Source organism: Augochlora pura, chromosome 6, assembly GCF_028453695.1.
Source record: "Augochlora pura isolate Apur16 chromosome 6, APUR_v2.2.1, whole genome shotgun sequence".
Lineage (NCBI taxonomy): Eukaryota > Metazoa > Arthropoda > Insecta > Hymenoptera > Halictidae > Augochlora > Augochlora pura.
Genome location: NC_135777.1, coordinates 2,890,225 through 2,909,011, shown reverse-complemented (window position 1 = coordinate 2,909,011; position 18,787 = coordinate 2,890,225). Strand labels below are relative to the sequence as shown.

General features: G+C 44.6%; 2 protein-coding genes across 3 annotated transcripts in view; one reads left to right on the top strand and one right to left on the bottom strand.

Annotated features, from left to right (window-relative positions):
• Positions 1–705: 705 nt before the first annotated feature.
• On the bottom strand, positions 706–8,229 carry LOC144471343 (uncharacterized). Of its 2 annotated transcripts, none has more exons than XM_078183296.1 (11): positions 7,686–8,229; positions 7,392–7,580; positions 6,592–6,848; positions 6,160–6,331; positions 5,885–6,066; positions 5,569–5,805; positions 4,797–4,929; positions 3,609–3,680; positions 3,174–3,268; positions 2,906–3,062; positions 706–2,820 (listed from the first exon to the last, which is right to left on the bottom strand). In XM_078183296.1, exons 1-11 carry the CDS (start codon positions 7,777–7,779, stop codon positions 2,036–2,038), a joined length of 2,373 nt encoding a protein of 790 aa, XP_078039422.1. In that variant the 5' UTR covers positions 7,780–8,229; the 3' UTR covers positions 706–2,035. The 2 variants fall into 2 exon arrangements, with proteins under 2 accessions (XP_078039422.1, XP_078039423.1); XM_078183297.1 differs by having other exon boundaries at positions 4,797–4,899.
• An 87-nt stretch (positions 8,230–8,316) lies between these two features.
• Positions 8,317–18,787, top strand: part of LOC144470903 (uncharacterized) — a 19,422-nt gene continuing 8,951 nt past the window's right edge. The window contains exons 1-5 of the mRNA XM_078182494.1: positions 8,317–8,493; positions 8,804–8,895; positions 11,168–12,444; positions 17,692–17,848; positions 18,334–18,698. Of these exons, the coding sequence (XP_078038620.1) occupies positions 12,400–12,444; positions 17,692–17,848; positions 18,334–18,698 (567 nt within the window). The 5' untranslated portion in view covers positions 8,317–8,493; positions 8,804–8,895; positions 11,168–12,399. The remainder of the gene's footprint in view (positions 8,494–8,803; positions 8,896–11,167; positions 12,445–17,691; positions 17,849–18,333; positions 18,699–18,787) is intronic.

Genomic DNA, 18,787 nt, shown 5'->3' with positions numbered 1-18,787 from the left:
ATTAACTATTACAAATTTAGTTTAGTTTTAACAAAGCTAGTCAGGTCTATTTTTCTGAGTAACTTATGCTTATGGGGGAAAAAAAAGAAGAAAGAAAGAACGAAAGAAAATGTGAACAAACTCAATCGGGAATCAAGGCAGCTTTGGTCAGTGAAAGGGGTTTAAGAATAAGAAAGAAGCAGAAAAGGGTGTTCCAACGAGATAGAAGAATTGTTTATACAAAGATATTGTGTACCGCTACGAAAGTGAAATTAGTTTGATAGAAAGATAATTACGAGTCTCAGCTACGCTCTCCGCCGTAAAAAACAGAACGTTGCTCAACCAGGAGAAGGAAAACACGGAAAACCAAGTTATTGAAATACAAGTAGACACACTTTTGCAGATACCTGTACACCGTTCGTCTATAAAAAGAATTTTTGTCCCTAAACTAATCGCGTCATCGCTCTTCTTCGATTAAAACGATCGCGCGCCCCGCCGGCGCGTTTGCATTCTGTTTTCTGCGGATCTTCTCTTTTATACATCGTCGAAATGTATAACAAAGTGACCGTTTAAACGATATCATGCCAAACCAAACTCTATCTCTCGATCACTCCATCCATTTTATCTCCGATACATTCTATAGAATCTAATTAACTATTAACACTACTACTAAAGCTAAGCTCTACAAAAAACGAAATTTTAAAACTGTATCAAATGTTTATATGAAATAAATTATGATAATGCAACAGAACCGACAATTCCCTTCCAAACGGAAGACAACGAACAGCAACGAAAGGAAAGGAAAACGAAAGTATAAGTAGTAGTAGTAGAACAAGAAGAAGAAGAAGAAGTAGAAGAAGAAGAAGGCTATGATAAATTTCGGTGTTGCGAGCTCGAAGAACCATCTCCCCGAAACAAACTGGAAGGAGGGGGGCTTACCTTCGCACCACACGAATTTTAATTCGATCATGCACGATGTAGAAACACATATCACTCAAGCACACAAGAGGTTCGGTCGTCCTTTCATCTCTTATTATCTCTGCATTTTATTCGGTTTTGTATCTCTTTTTATTTCAGTTGAAAATTGCTCGTTACACTTTGTCGTCATAGCAATGCGTATGTAAGGCCCGTACTTACAATACATTGTAAATTGTCGGAGTTTTTAAAAAGTGTGTCGAACGGATGTTAATACATTCTGTGTCAAACAAGGGAACGGGGGATTGTGGCTTCTCCGTTACGATTTTCTGTATTCGACAACATGGCGATACAGAAAATCTAAGATCCACCCGGGATCGATGAGAAGGCGGCGGGGGATAAAAGATCGAACTGTTTTCTCCGGGTCTGTTTCACCCGATATAAAATTCTCGTGTTTTGTACCTCGTCAGTTTCGTTTACAGGCAACAATCAGCGTACACGTATAATTAATTAAATCGGTTGGAAGGAATTCGAATCGGATCGTGCGCATAGGCGCCGAAGTCGAGTCTTTTTTTTTTCTTTTTTTAGTGTTGGAATGGTAAACTAAATAGGTTCGGTAGAGCGCAGTTAGATATATCCGAGGAACGATGGAGTCGAGTCGAACAAAGGAAAGAGAAAAGAAAACTCTGGTCGGGTTCACACAAACTAGCACTGTGAAGGTAAAAATCTGACGTGTTCTCTTGGTATAATTACAAAACTGTCTTGAAGACTATTACAAGTTAAGGGTTCCCTAGTTAGATTGGAAAAGAGCGAGCTAATCCGACCGGACATTTATCAAGGTGCTCGGGAACGCACACGCATGGAAAATTTGCTTTAAATAGACAATCACAATTGCCTAAAACCGTCGCTTTGCTTGGTATCCGCGCGTACTTCTATGTTGTAGAACAAAATGTATATCCATAATCGTATCGCCTCTCACTCTCTCTCTCACTCTTTCTCTCTTTCTCTGTCTCTGCTTTATTATTATTATTATTATTATTATTATTATTAATTATTATTATTCTGTACGAATATCTCGAAAATGTTATTATAATATGAATATGTATATACAACCTTGGCTAGAACGTTGGGGGCTTCAGGTTCAATTCCTGTATCGATGCGACGACGATTTCTTACCGTCCCGATGGTTCGACTGCCTTGATCTTGATCGCGATTTTCTATGATCCCTCGATCGCGAGCGCGACCTCCTCTTGCTCCTGGAAACGTAAGACTCGGAGCGTTTTCGCTCCTTGGATCGTGTCCGCGACCGATCTCTGGCCCTGGATCGCGATCGGCTTCGTCGTTTGTCGCGTGCGCGCGATTTGCTGCGTCTGATCGAGTACGATCGGCTTCGTCGTCGTCCGCGGGAATGCGATCGGGACTTCCTCTTGCCTCTGGACCTTGACCTTGACCGTTTCCTCGCGGTCGAGATTGATCTAGATCTACGACAGCTCCTCGAGCGGGATCGGCGTCGCTTACGGTTACGCGATCTCGATCGGTGCTTCTTGCTGGACCTATAATTGCTCGAAGACCTTGAACGATACTCTTTACGCGAGGACTTTAGCGATCTAGACCTGGACTTCCGTTTCCGGCCGCGCTCCGAGGAACGAGACCGAGATTTTCGCGGTCTCGATCGACTTCGACTCTTCGACCTCCTCTTCCGGTATTCGCGGCCCTTGCTAGTCCGTTTCTTCTTCAAAGAGGTGCGACTCGAGTCGGAGCTAGTCGACACAGAGCTGCTCGACTCGGTGTCCGCCGACCCTGAAGGCGTCTCAGCGGCCTTGGCCGTGTCCGCAGGCAATGTCTGCGGCGGCTGTGGACTTTGCCCGGCGCTCGACAAAGTTTCAGACGCTTCTCTTTGATTATTTATCGTTTCTTTTTCATCAACTAAAGTAGTGATGTTATGGTGTTACGCTTAATGATGCATTGGTTTTCATAGGGGCTTACGTTCTAACATAACTTCGAAACATACCTGCGTCCTTGCAGCTTGTATTACCAGTATGATTTTCCTGTTGCTTGCCATAATGATCCTCGTAACGTTGCTCTTCCCTCTCATCCTCCTCCGCCAGCCGTGCCTCGATTTCCTCCTCCGTCTTTTTGAACGCTTGCTGTCGTCGTCTTAATGTCTCCTGAAAAATGATCCGCGGTTAAACACCGTATTCTAGGTTACCCATCGAGAAGTTTACGCTAATGATATTCGATCGAGTAACAGAAAATTGTACAAGCATCGAGCAACTTACTATGAGTTCTTCGTCGCTGTCGTTGTTCTGAGCCTGGACGTGCTCGTTCTGCTCCTCCTCAGACTCGCTGTTGCTGTCGCCATAGATGCCCAGACCTACACGGAACGATAGGATTATTATAGCGGATCATATAATCGCGTCACGTCTTTCGTTCAATGTAAGACATACGCTCGAGCACTAAATATGCTGCTGCTATGATCGAAGAATGTCCTGTAAGACATATCTTCGTTTCACGAGAACTTATAAGCGAGCATTGGCTACGGACTGCACGGTAAATGCACGGACGCATTCTTTTCGTTTCTTTTTTTTTTCTTTATATTTTTGTTCGTTCGTTTCTTTTCATTCTTTTTAGAATCGATACAAGTGACTGGCATTGTACACGACCGGTTCCTAGGATCACCGTGCGTTGTAGATTGTAAAGGCATAGGGACTTACCAAGCTTACGAGTGATCTGAGCAAGAGGGGCCATGTTGTTGAGGGATGCGACGGGGGTCTCTCCTGCAGGGACTTACAACACACACGCATTTAGTACCCAGTGGCTAAGTGCTATCATCAGAATACCCCCCAAAATTAAATGGTACTGATCATCATCATCATCATCATCGTCAGTGATACACGCAAGGAGAGTCGAGATCCTGCATCATTCCTCATACACCTTAAAGACATTAACGTGTTCCATTTTTCGAACTACTAAAACTGAAACTGCTTTAGACTGACGTTAGTAAACAGATATAATTCTCCGTTTTTGTATGCTTTTCATTCTCGTCTTTTTTTTTTGTTTTCGTTTTCAATAGAGAATAATCACGTGTATTTGACAAAAAAAAAAAGAAAGAAAGGAGAAAGAGTAAGGCATGTTGTAATTGTTCGTGTCAAAGCGAAGCGAAAATATAATGATCAAGTGAAAAACAAGAATGGAAAAGATAAGTAGCTAGAATCTGAAAAGAAAATACGCTTTTTGTATATCAGAGCTCGAACATGCGATTCTTATATGCTTTTCTTTCGAGTGTGTCGTACGATCGGAGTGTTCTTTTCAGTAAACTTAATTTATAACCACTGCCGCGCGTATTTTAATTAGATTATTAAATATTTTTTCGATCTTTCGACGGATTTGCCCTTTTACAGACTGTTCTGTTTTTTTTTGTTTGTTTTCTAACGAGAACGTTTTATTGCGCTAGTTACATCGAGTTCGATCGCACGATTCTTCGCCATTGTCTTTTCTTCACGGACAACGATCTATTTGTCGAATCGACGCGTATATCAATTAGTTCGGCAATAAATCTTCGATAAGAACGTTAAAGAAGCTTGTTTATGTATTGAGAAACAAGTCACAAACCGCGACAAGATCCCGATAGAAATTCAATGCAAGAAAACGATTGAAAGTGTCGCTTATAATACATGTTAGAAATCCTGGAAAATAAAGTAGGATATCCTGAAATCATCGAATAAGTAACTCTATGAATTGAATAATCTCTGTTTAATGTTTAAAAGCTTATATTACAGAAATGGGCAAATAAAATTCACCGCAACACTGCACGAGACTCGTGTGAATCAGATTTTCTGTGCACTGATCAGCGAAAGTATGAAATATCAATTTGTTAGTTGTATCGTGTGTATCTGGGGTACCTTTGGCACGTGCGCGGCTCCAAACCTCTCTGCATATAGAACCGATTTCTTCGTTCGTTACCTCCAGAAGAATTTCCGTTAGCGACCTCCGTACCTTCAACATCTGCTGACCAAAGTCTCCTTTATGGCTGCCCTAAGCGACGCAACAGAGGAACTCGCTAAATGCTCACGAACATTTCCATAGCAACACCAAATTCGCTAATATTTCAACAGTCCATCAACATTAAATCTCCAACTTTCAGAATTTTCCTGCCTCAGTCATCAAAGTTACACAAATATATATATATAAAATGTTTCTCGCACGATAAATAATTTAATAGACCCACCCGAATATAAAATCACATATTTTTGTAAGATTAAAAATATTTGTGCAACGTTAGAAATATATGTAAAACGTTAAAAATATTTAGATAATTTTAAGCAATTTTTAAATAAGGCCACATTCGTACGAGATTTTCCATTGATAGTATTCCCCCCATAACGTCGCCTTCGAAAGAAGGACACAGAAATACATGACACACGGGAGCAGTGGAAGCTTTTCCTCATCGTCCTTAATGGTTCCTGTGGTGAGGATCGAAACGCGACCCTATGGAAAGAATTTCCGATTTCCCTGTTTTAATGGTTCCAGCGCATTGCTAGACATATTCGAAATGATTGGGTAGAAAAATACTCCGTATGCGACGTTAAGGAGAAAACACTGCATCCCAGCTCCAGTTCCACGAGCATTCCACGAGTCCAAGCTGTAAAACGATAATTCTGTGCAAACACTTACCACATCTTGCAGCACTTCCTCTCGCGATCGCTTGGGTGTACTTAAGGTAGCGTTGGAAGGCGTGGTTGGACTCCTATCGGTGTGTGCATGTGCATCCGGCGAGTCTGCGTCCCGGAATCTCGACTTCCGGGGCCGGAGGAGAATGTCTGGAGTACGCTCGAAGTTTTTGTCGGCGACCTGCTGACTGCGCGAACCCTCTTCAACTTCTTGCTCCGTTTCCTTCTCGGAATCGGAATCCTGCGACCCGAAAAATCTGGTTTCGCTCGCTCGAATCGAAACGTACCCTCGGTCCTTGAAATGTTATCAAGATACTTACGAATTTACTCTTGGAAGGATTTAGCACCGCCCGGGCCTCATCCTCGGCCTGCTTTCGGGCTTCTAATTCTTGCTTCCTCAGGACCTCCTGCCTCTCCCTCTCGACGGCCTTCTGCTTCGCTTTCTCCATTTTTTCTAAGCCCTCTCTAATCCAGGCTGGCAATTGTCTTCGCTTAGCGGCGTCTGGAACAAGGCATTACAGAGATTTTATATGAATTCAAAGACCGATTCTCGTTTCTTTCAGTTGCTCATCTGACCAGTAGATAATTCGTTTACCTATAGTCGTAGTGGTGTCCTCTTCTGGAGTTTTTTCTCTGTCTTCTCTACACCTGACGTTATCTATAGGCCTCATATGCGGCGTTCTGTTCGTGTGCCTAACTCCTTTCATGAAAGGGGGCGGTTGAGGCGGTATTGTAGCGGGTGGTTCTCCTGACCAGTAACTACTGACCTAAACACAAAACACTCATTATCCGTAAACTTTCAGTTTCACCCAGATCTCGGTTGAACGTATATACAGAAGCTTGTTCATTATCGATTAATGATGGTGAAAATAAAATAAGGATAAATTGAAAATAATGAACGGAAAATCATCAAAGCTTCTAGTTCTATTACTGTATGTTTCTTTTTTTTTCACTTTATTGAACCTAAGATAACTGGGAAGGGCCACGATCTAGGTGGATTTTAATATTAGAAATACAATTATTTAACCTGACTATAAGGTTGTGTTGGAGGTACTGAATTATAAGAATATAACGCCGGTGCTGCTGGAGGTGGCACATTAAATTCAGATGTTGTAGATATGGTTGGAGCAGGCGGTATAACTGGTACTGTAGGAATTCCCATAGGTTTCCCATCAGAACCTATAGAAACACCGGGGGGAGGCACACCAGTCCACTCCCAAGTACCTGCACCAGAACCTGAGCTGTTCCAATGGCCCCATTGATTCCATTGGGTCCAAGATTCAGCTGGTATTAAAGAATATACATTGTAAAACAGTTCCATGAAAATCAGCTTAGATTACTTATCTCTCTGGAACTAAGGCATCAAACAAAACAACATATTATATAGGAAACTACAATACAGAATACTTCATCCAGGAAATCAATAGAACTCTATATAATATATTTACATAACGCTTGTAACAGAAAAAATCAATATAAGAGAAATCAAATAAATTGCTTTGTACAAGTGCATTAACACATTCAGTGCTAATTTCATTTAATCTTTTTAAATGAGCTGTAGTTTATCATACTTATATGATCCCCAGAGCCAGAGCGTATTGAATTTATCCCAAAAACTCATTCTAAATCGTTTAGCTTCTGATATAAAAGCGTATTCATTTCATACTTTAAAAAGTCTGAAAGATTTGCTTTCCCTGTACCCTGCTAAAATTGTATAAAAACAACCCAATATACTGTAGCTCTGTAACTCATGTACATCTATTACCTGTAAATGCAACAGTGAATAATACCTGTACCAGGGGAACTAGATGTATTAGTCTGTGTTACCTGATCCACTGATGGTAGGTGCAGGCGGTGCAGGTGGGATATCGTCATCTTTAGTGTCCATATCCATGGGAGCTTCTCCACTACCATCGGTTCCAGAACATATAGGATTAATAGTTGGTGGTGGTGGTGCCGGTGGCACGACGGTCTCTTTCATTTTGATCCATTGCTGAGCTAAGGCTGCCCAGTCAACTGAAATTGATCACAAGCACGGTTTATGAATCGATTGCTGGAAACATGGTAAATAAACATGTGGTATGCTAGATCGTGCGCCAATATACTTGTTATTCCATTTACCTTGGTCATTGCTCATGTTCTGGTAAGCGGAAGGGTTTAGGGCCCATTGGGTAGGGTAATCCTTACCCTCAAACATATCCCCACTCATTTTCATCTATTAATGCCCTGGTGGAGACACGGATAATAGAGAGTCAAGGCGCATTAACCTTGTACCTGAATAATACGGACATTGGCATGCGGCCCGTGCTCCGAAAGTCTGCGGGGAAGATGCTATCGACTACATGATGGGCAAACACTTGGTTTTAGTTTCTTTTCGTCACTTTCACTGCACCGATCGATGTTTTATTACGGTTCGGGACGCCCTGTTGCGATATATGTTAATTGCACGCGATGTACACGGCGATCACGGACACGGATCCACGAAGGTCTCCTCAGGAACGGTGCGGTTAATTTCCGTATCACCAACGCGATTTTACATTTTTCAAGTAATTATTCACTCGCACATCCAGCCCCGAAGAACTGCCAAACTACTTTACCGGAAAATATCGCAATCCAAAGAACGTTCGCCGCGAGTACGAGGTGTCACATCTTGCCTGAAGGTGGGTTTCCATTATTACGAACGATCGCAGCGCCACCAGTCGGCAGAGGTTGTCCACAACAATGGCTTCCGTGGGTTCAAACGGGGGTAGAATCGTTGTCGATTGTTGTATGCACTTGGAATCAGTGTCGTCAGAAAGAGAAAGTGAAGAAGTTTGGTTCATTTCTGTTCTAAAAATTCTATGTACACGATGTCGAAGAAGAAACGGCCTCGCGCCGATATATGATCCCGTCAATAGCTTTTGTTAAACAAACTGGAAATCGAAAAAAAGTATGGTTCATTTTATTGCGTTGTTTCAAGCTTTTAACTGTCTACGGATTTCATGTATTTTAGTGTATTATTGCTGTCGATAATTAATAGAATTTACTGTGTAATGACTGGACTTAATCGATACTAATATTCGAGTTACTTCTAATTGATTTAAATGGTTCGGAAAGGAAAGAAATCTTTATTTGATTAGGGTTTACTGTAGTCGATGTGAAATACGTTTATTTGGAATAATGATGTAGAATTGTTTAACTAATTTTACCTGGATTTTTTAAATAAAAGAACCGCGACTGATCGATCGTTTTCTCTGCAGATCTGCGCTCTTGGCGCCAACGCGGAGCAAATTCAAACGGAGGACCGAAGGAGGGAAAATCAAACACACTTTGTAGTCGTCTAGAATGCCAGGTAATTAATTTTGACCACAATGCATGATTAAGACAAATTATTATGAGTATATGCATGCGAGTGTTGTGCAATATATTAGTAAATCATAAATATAAATATATTTTGACTTCAGAGTCAGGATTTATTAAGTTTATATTATATGCTATATACTATACATTATTATATGCCATATAATATATATTATTAGAAGCTATATATTATATATATTTTAAAAACATGTAATAATACCATATAAATATTTTTAAGTATACTATTTTATTCTTGTAGAAAAGAATTGTGCATTAGATATAGTTATTCTAAAAAATAAGAGGTAGACATAAATATAATATAATGAACGCTGATATGAATTGCAAATAATAATATACGTAGATATAAAAAGTAAGCGACATCAGAACAAAACGACTTCGAACAAAAGGATATTTACTTGCTTTTATTACATGTGATTTTATTTAATTTAAATACAAATACTTAGGAATAACAATTAGAAGACCAGTTAGCATTGTTAGAACTTATATTTAAATAAAAGCTAAATAAAAGCTAAATAAAATTGAAAAATTTTATTGGTAAAAAAAAATCAGTACTTAGAATTAAACAATCGTTGACACTAATTTGACTAATTGAACGCACTCATAATCGATTTCCCAAAGAACTCTAACATCAAAAAATTCTCAAACATTGCCTCCTGTTGTCTTTATGGTTAAATTGTATTCCAAGGGGACAATAATATTCCCGGCGCCCGATAAGCGTCCCTTCATTGTCCTCTTATAAATTCTCATTGCCCGGCAGATTTGAAAGTAAATTGCGAATATCCTCTTACGATTCCCCCTGGAAATGTCTTCCTCCTGCTCGTTCTAATATACGATAAGTACTGCTTTTCTTTCGCCCTTCGCGCCGGTTCTCCCCGTAAAATTTTCTCGCTCGATTGCGCGGGCCAGGCTGGATGAATTAAAACGGCGGATGGTCTAATTCGGGGCTGAATCGTGTTAAGAGGGCGGCGGGGGCGAGCCAGGGGTTTCACCTGGTGGGGATGAATGTACCACTCCGTGTCAGGTGTACCGGCACGCGGTCGGCTACAGTTCTATCAAAAACACCGTTGGTTCACTTGCCCTCCGAGCAATTTGGCCGCAGTAATTTCTCGATCATAGATCCAGATCCAATTAAACAATTCAATTTTGCGACGGTTCGGGAACGGTTCGTGTTCGCGATCGTTTCACGCGGCGCCATCGGTAGTGGTATTGTCGACCAGTGAATCGGGCTCATCGAAGTTCGCTGGACGGTACAACGGACTTGTGATTCGTTCCGTTAAAATGCAATCGGATCGTTGAATTAATGAAATGCTCGACGGGATCCACGGGAGACGTCGCCTCGACGACGTAATCCGCGCCCAAGAACTCGCGGTAAGTGCTTCGTATTGTCTGCCCTATTGTCTTCTTGATTACGAAATATTTGCCGCGTAATGGCAGCGCCTAGCGCCAATTAATGTCCCCATTATCCGGCGCGTACCATGACCCGGTGCCGCGAACACCGTGCCGCGGATTTTCATTCTGTCCGGTCGAAATGCAACGAATTTCTAAAGCCCGGTTGTTGACTTAATAAAGACGCCGCCGAATCGCGGACCGACTGCCCCCGCACGGTAGCCATTCACCGAACCACCCACAATGCCACCAATTTGTTCCCTTCTCCTCTTTAATGAGCTACCATTGCGGCCGGCGAAACATTTCAAAGTGGCACACGGGGGTGTTTCTGTGCCGATTGCGTTCGTTCGCGCTGCTCGTACAAGCGGTCCGGCAGGCACAGCGAGCCCGTGGAACCGGAAGGCGTGAAAATGCTCGGCCATTAAACGTCAAACAGAAATTGGGCGACGCCGGTGCCAAGGGGGAGGGGCATCGAGAAATTTAACAAAACCGCTTTGAACTCGTTGGGAACCACGCTCGAACAGTGAACACTCTCCTTTGGTCCGCGATTTGCTTCGGGCTGTAGACATCTCTGCACTGGTCTTTTGCAAATGGTGGTGATGGCGTTGCAATGGTTGAGGGTTTAACTAAGAGCACGGGTGACGATAAGCAGTGCTGTATAGAGAGGAAAGAGACTTTCAGGCGGAATGCTTTGGAAGTGATGATAAGATGAAAGATATCGAAAGTCTCGCGATTTAAGAGCGATGATAGCGGCGATAGAATGAAAGCTGTTAGGATAAAACAATTATCATGTTTTCGACTATAATAGATATTTAACGGGCGGGGTATAACACTTAAAGGGTGGTTTATTTGCTCAGGGGGCGGTTCTAACTGTACATGAAGCGGGATTTGCTGTCCAAGAGGCAATCTAGCTCCTGAGCGATGATGCTATTGTCGAGAGGGCGGTGTTTGGCGTCCAGTTGTTTAGTAAACAATACTTTAATTATTAAGTTTTGTTATTTTATCATGGAAATAAACGCTCGAACGAGAGCAAAATCGACATAATTAACCGAAACACCTAATACATAGAAGAAAGGGACTTCAAAATGCTTTGGAAATGGTAATAAGATGAAAAATATCAAAAGTCTTCCGATCCATGAGTTACGAAAATGACGACAGAACATCACGTATTTAATGTAAGAATCAATAAATGTTGGAACTGGGAAAACCAACAAATTATTCCAAGAGTCCCTACGGTTTCGAGATCGAAGACACCAAGGTTCTCGCGGTCTAGCAGCCACGAAGTGACAACGCCTACTCCTCAGAACAATTCCAGACTGTGAACAAAGTACTTCGAAACTACGGATCTCGGAAGCCTTCGTAGGATTAAGAGGCGCGAGCCACGAAAGGATCTATGAGTCAGGGGCCAGTAAAAGGTGTCCCCGATCGAAGCTATCCGAGCAGGAAGGAACGGTCTCCGGGGCCGACTTGCGAAATCAGGCGATGGCAGGGAACCGAATAAATTTAGGTTAAACGTTTATCGATTGCTTGGGAACGGTTCGGAGGAAACGGCGATTCACGCGGACTCTTTGGCGGACACCTGAGCGAGTCCTTAACTGGCCGAAGGATGTCAAGGAAACGTACGAAACTCGCCTAGTAGGCAGCACGATCCGCTCGACCGATTTAGCGGCGAATGGCAGCGATTCGCGGCGGCGAATCCGTTTGCCGAGGCCGCATGCAAATGCCGGAAATTGCACGGTACCCAAACCCGGAACGGGCACCGGCCGTACGCATTCGCCGAATCTTCCGTGGGCCGAGCTGCGAAAGGTTGCGCGGCAAGAGTTCACCAGTCCCGCTTCCTTACATACGAGGCGCGGGTATCGATCCGCTTACTTTCGCGACCTAGAAATAGACAATTCGTATCGACATTTTCACACGTGTGCTGTACGATGCGTTCCGGCGACCAGCCGGGTTCCCTGTACGGGCCGCGTCGTAAACCTTATCGCGACTCGCAGAGTAATGTCGCATGCCGCTTCCGGCAACCGTGAACACATATCGGCCGGTCGAATGAATCGGCTTCGGTGCTGCGACTACCGTTATATACCGACTTATGACCGATTCGCTAGAGACCTTGCTGCTGCTGGTCATGTTCGCGGTAAGTGCTGTTGTGCGACGTCCGTAGACGAACCCGCCGATCTCCTCGGTCTTCTCCGCCATTTTTTACCCGAGCATTGTCAGACTCGTCAGAATATTCGGTTCTTTGCGTCGCGATTTATCCGTGTGTTAACAATTACAAATCCGCTGGCGCGTTCCAGATTTTTCAAGGTAGTGGCCTGGGTAGGTCGCGTCTCGTTGCCCGCGTTCGATTATCTTGTCCCCCGCAGCATTAGCTACCATTAACGGATACGAGTGTAGCAGACGTTCGAATATCTAAATAACACAGGGTCCGCGCGACGCGAGTCACTCGTGAAACATTAATTCGCGCATTAGGTCGTAAAACAGCCATTACGCGGGGCGTTTCGCTGCGTTCGACGATCATTTTGTCGGGTGTATATCCGACTGTCGAACGGGTCGGCCTGTTCTCCCTGCCGGCGTGAATACAGACCGACGACAATTTATAACAGTCTCTCGCTGCATTGGTACCATAACTTTCCGCGGTATCTCTCGAGTGGCCGTCTTATCAATTTCCTAGTAGAAATATTGCAAACACGCGGTGGCATTCCATAAAATCTTGAAAGGAGACGCCGACGACGGCCGACCGTTTAAACGATGTTATTCCATTGAAAGATTTCAACAAACATTTAATAAATCAAAGTCCGGCCAGGTAGGTGTTGTTTCATCGGCGGATTTCAACAGGCGAGAGTCGAAGTCCAGCCGCGTGGAAGCTGTTTTCATCGGGAGACTTCGGCAAACGATTAATAAATCGAAGTCCGACACCACCTGGCAGTTACTCCATCGAATGATTTCAACAAACATTTAACGATTCCCCGAGGTTCGTCGAACCGACTGCCTCTCCGCGAACACGTTTCGATTTTAAATACGTCCAATTCGCTATCTGTTCTCGAGATTACCGGGAATGTCATGATATATATCTCCGAGATTATCGAGAGACGATCGCCGCGGTCGGAGACGATCGCGAGACGCGGACCCGACGCGGCGATCGGGAAAATCCCTCGGAATCGTAGTCGTGCACGCCCGTTTAATTGAGCACCACTGAAGCAACACATTTTTCCTTCGCCGATCGACGCGGTTCTCTTTCCCGATCGTTCCGCTCTATCCAACGAGCAGCTGTCTCTGTCCGACGCGGGTCCCCCACCAGCTGCCAGCAGCGAAACGCTTACCTCGTCTCACCTGTCTTCTTAATTTCTCGGCTACGCGTCTGCGATTTTCGCGCTCGTGTTACGCGCCGCGCGGGTGCCGCCGATCGACGCTACCGAGCAGAAGAGAATACCATGCCACCGCAGGCCCGATAAAGCCCGCCCGTTATCGTCGACGATCATCGGACCCGCTCGCGTCTCACTGTGCGCGGGTGTGCGTGTGCGTGCATACGATCAAAAAATCGTGCCGGATCCGATCGGATCCTCGCTACAGTGCTATAGTCCGGGCTCCGTAGTGCTCCGACGTCGATTCGACGGGCGAACTCGTGCAATAGTTCCCGCGGGCTTATCTCGCGCCGCTGATAAGCCACGTGAAAGTGTGCCGCGGATAAGTGGACCCAGCCCGGATCTATCTGTTCCGAGCGGCTACGATACCTTCGCGTACCATGGACGAGCGACGCCGTCGTGGATCCGATCGATCGACACGTCCTTCCGCGGACGCTCGATGCTGCAAGGACGAGGAAAATCAAGCGGCGAAATCATAGAGCGCGAGAGTGACAAATCGCCGCGTTGTGCTCGGCACCGTACCGTGTGGCTCTAGCTAACGGCTTCGCCTAAAGGCGATTTTACGATTGCTTGCCCGAGACCACGGGCTATATTCTCTACGCGATCCGATAGTCCTTGAAACGATAACCAGCTGGTAACAGTTTCGAATATTTTGTCCCCGGTTTCCTTATCTCTTCGTTAAGTCCTCCGCCGAATTTGCTACCGTAGCTACTGTGCGAATTTGTTAAAAACGTACGCTGTCGACGTGTACGACCGGGCACCGAGTGATAAATTGCTATATCATAATTTACTCTGCGACTATATTTGATAGCCAATGTCGTCTAGAGACAATCGCGTGTTCTCTCGACCATCTTCTTTCGCTCCGAGTAGTTTCTTATCGATCGACGACGTTTTGCAAGTCTTTGGAACGATGTTTTATTAAAAGCATCGATGTTATCATTTAACTCTAGGATAACTCTGTGGAGTCGTCAGCGAACCCATAACATTTTTTATACTAAACCTACCGAGAAGTTGAGAAAAATTGTCTCGCGAATATTACAAGATAAAATCTATTCATATTTTTCGTAATTTTTAATATGCTCGAGTAAAGACATATATTTAATAATTTTATAATAGATGCAACTTTACGATGTTAATAATTACAAAATAAAAGATGCGAAAATACTGAGGCTATTTTGTCCTCATGCCGTACTTTATATTTTCTATATTGACAATCATAAATAATATTTCGATTATTGAGATTTTATTTCGAGTCGCAACTCCGTCATGTCACTAACATCGAAAAATGCAAGGGGGTTGTTCCAAGGTTGAAAATTCATCGATCATATTTTCTTTCTGTATCTATCGATGTAGATACTATCTCTCCTGATAGCCTTTGAAACAGTGGACCAACAAAAATTCGAGCTACTCGGTCGGCTTCGTCATCAGCAAATTGTCTACCCGGTAGCGTCCGTGTAGCGGCCGCCTTAGAAGCTCGCCGTTAGCATCGAAACAAGATTAGTCAGCAACGCGAGCCCGTAGTCTTTGCCACGATTATTTCGTGGCAGCGCTATCAGGCGATTGCCCGCGGTGTCTCAGGTGCGCCGATCTGCGGCACCGTGAACACGCGGCCCGGTCACGTGGCCGCGGAATCATGGAGTCGGAAAACGTATGGCCGATTCGTCGGTCGAAACGAGCGGCACCGCGCGAGACCGTCCCCGATATTTTCCACGGCTTATCGACGACAATAGTTTTCCAGATGCTTTCCGGCTGTAATCGGCTGAACTTCGCGCCACCTTGAAGCGAACCTTATCGGCGCATTCACGAACGTGGCAACGCGTTACGTGGCCCATGTTGCATCGATTTAACTAGCGCGTGTCCCGAGGTCTACAATCGTGGACGATGCTTAAACTGTTTCAACAGCTACTGTGACCCGGCCGCCCTCGTCGGCCCACGATAGAAAATAAATTTCTTTGCAGTTCGCGGCGCGGCGACGTCGTCACCTTTAATTCTCGCTCGCCGCGCTATCAAACCCGCCGTCGCGTCGCTAGGATTTTTATTTCTCGGTTGTTTCGCCGTCCGTAGATGACGGAGTCGATTCCGCGGTTCGATTTCAATCGGGCCAAGTCGCGACGCCAAATTGAATCCGTCCGGGATTGTCAACAGCTTAATAAAAACCCTCCTCCGTTTTATTCGGCCGAGAGCCGGTGACAATTAGGAGATACAGTTTCCACGGGATTTACGATCCCAATTTGTCGATTTCGCAGTTTTATGGCTCCATCAATGTGGAAACGTACTGCAAGTCGCTGCATTTCCCGTAAATTCCCGATAGCTCGCCGATACGCTGCCGCTTTTACGATAGCGTTAATTGCCGATGACGTAGCGGAACAATAAATATTCTTCGGCCGTGTTCCCCGTACGAGCGACATATTCGACGTTATCGGGACGATTACGGACGTATCGCGTCGCTGTTTCGCTTATTTAGTCGTCGCGGTTTAGAAGAACGTCGGGCTGGAGTACGAATTTTCGTGCGACGCGACGGGCAAACGCCAGTCTACGATTCCGCGCGATAACGTCGATATTGCTAATTATGTCGCAATGATAACGAAACCGCGATAAGCAGAAAAAACAGACCGATACAGGTGGAGTGCGTTTCTAGGTGCACAGCAATGCCGAGCGTTCTCGAAACGCGTAGCGGCGCGATCAAAAACTAGAGGAATTCTATCGAACGCGGATTTGTATATTATTGATACATTAATGTACAGATTAGTACATGGGTGTATTGTATAGATATATTATTTAGATATATTAATATACAGATTAATATTTAGATTAATACACAGATTCATATATGGATTAATCTACACATTAATATTTAAATTAATATATAGATTAATATTTATATAGAGAGAGATCTAAATATTTGTATATAAATACATACATCAATATTCAAATTAATATTTAGATTAATACACAGATTCATATATGGATTAATCTACACATTAATATTTAAATTAATATATAGATTAATATTTATATAGAGAGAGATCTAAATATTTATATATAAATACATACATCAATATTCAAATTAATATATCGTCGATTTTCGACGGCGAGAATCACAATTTCACGTATTCTTCTTACGTGCCTACATTAATCGAGCCACGAGATCGCGAATGTTACCGAACGAAGAGTATTTTTCACACTGAACCGAAGACGATAGACCAAATCGATGGCAAACCAAGCTTGCAGAACGAGCATAAATATCGACCAAACAGTAGCACGGGAAAAATCGGCGGCAACTTTGCTATACTTTTCGACAGTCACCGACCCCCTGTCTTAGTTAGGCGAAGCGGAGCCATTCGGTACTCGATTCACAAGCGGCGAATGAAATTCCAGGCCACCGGTCGGGCACCGATAAATCACCGAGCCGCATCTTCGGCTAACAAACAGCCATTAATCGGCGGAAAGAGGATGATCCCGCGTATGGCATAGCGATCATAGTTCGAATAGCAGAGCGTTTCGACGCTCGACACGCGTGTGAAACATTTCGGCGTTTCGTAACGCGGACAATCGTGGTGATTGGACGAGGCTGTGCCGCGAAATTCGCAGTAACCAGCGGATTGTTCGACGGAGACAGAAATAGAAAGAGAGAGATAGAGGGATAGAGAGAGATAGAGAGAGCGGTTTAATTGTTCACTTGAACGCGTTATCCGCGTAATGCGCCCGCGGCCTCGCCGGTTATCGAGGGTCCATCCGCAGTGCTTTAAACTGTTCGCGTGATTGGCGTTACACGTGAAACGCCGGCTCGTTTGTCTCGCGGCGCTGACCCCGGTGAAATGTGGCCAATTCCTTCCCGCTGAAGTGGACCGAGGATTCGTCGTCACGCCCCGAGGATCCGTCTGTCTTTTCTGGCTGATGCGCTCAACCTTTGCCTCTCCCGACCCTCCCACCCCCCGATTGTTTTATCCTTCGTTTTTTCCCGTTACGTTGCCTTTGCCGTGTTCGCCACGACGCCGGTGCTGCCTGCGCCGGTCCAGGGGCTTGGCACGATGACAACGTTGAAGAAGGACGAGAAGAGGGCGACGAAAAAGTCGCCGAAGACTGCCAGCCAGAAAGCCCCCGGCCGTAACGCGAAGACGGTAAAGCCGACCAAGCAGCAACACCACCACCCTGTAAAGTCCAACGACGAGCCAGGTACAACAATCGTAGACGAGATCATTCCCGACTGTGCAACGTTGTGCAAAACTTTTGTGCGAACTCGCTGTTCCGGATAATGGGAAACAATGATCTGTTGAAACAATATCTCGATCGGCACGTATGGTGCAAAGGGAATTGTTCGGAATCGGTGGGGGTGGCGTGCACGTTGCAGTATTCCCTATCTACCGGAGTCCTTGGAGAACGGTAGTCCAGTTCGCTCTTTTTCGTTGGCTACCTTTCCGTGGAATAATTCATAATATCGTATCTAAATTCATAATACAGAGCTTTTTATATATAGAGAGGGAATACTCTGAATTATTTCAAATTTCTTCGAGTATTCGAGTATATTTTGCATTTGTTCGATGCATATCTCGTTTGCACCAGACGTTCTTCCATGTTTATTATATTCGAAATACTGTACTCATTATTTTGTCTCGATTGCTTTCTGTATGGATGAATTTATAACGGTGCATTCGTTCCAGAAAACTCGGAGGACGCTTCGAATCCCGTGGTAGACGCCGAGGCGGCCAGGAAGAAGAGCGGGAAATTCGAGCGCAAGTCGTCGTTCCGTTGGAAAATCGGGTCGCTGATAAGAGGCAGTGCCGCCGAGTTACCGGCAGCGATAAACCGCGGCCTACAGCCGATTAAGCGAAGCCTGAGCTTCAGCAAAGACTTGAACCGGCTGCACGAGCCGTCGAAACCGTCTCGCGGCGGCAGCGCGCAATGGTATAACAGTTTGGTCTCTTTGGCGGAGGACGAATGCCTCGCCGAAACACCGCCGAGGAGCGACTTTAATACCCTGTCGACGAAAGTCACCAGGACACAGAGCCTCATCGATACCACAACCGTAAGATTTACAATTTCTTTCGTCTCTTTCACCCATGCTGATTTTTCAATCCCGATTGCACCCTTAGTTGCATGCCTTTGCGATCTGCA

Coding starts and splice junctions, on each gene's coding strand:
- LOC144471343 (XM_078183296.1), bottom strand. CDS start 7,779: ATGAAAATGAGTGGGGATATGTTTGAGGGTAAGGATTACCCTACCCAA. Junction 5,806..5,884: donor ATCCTTCCAAGAGTAAATTC/GTAAGTATCTTG, acceptor TTCGGGTCGCAG/GATTCCGATTCCGAGAAGGA. Junction 3,063..3,173: donor ACAGCGACGAAGAACTCATA/GTAAGTTGCTCG, acceptor ATCATTTTTCAG/GAGACATTAAGACGACGACA.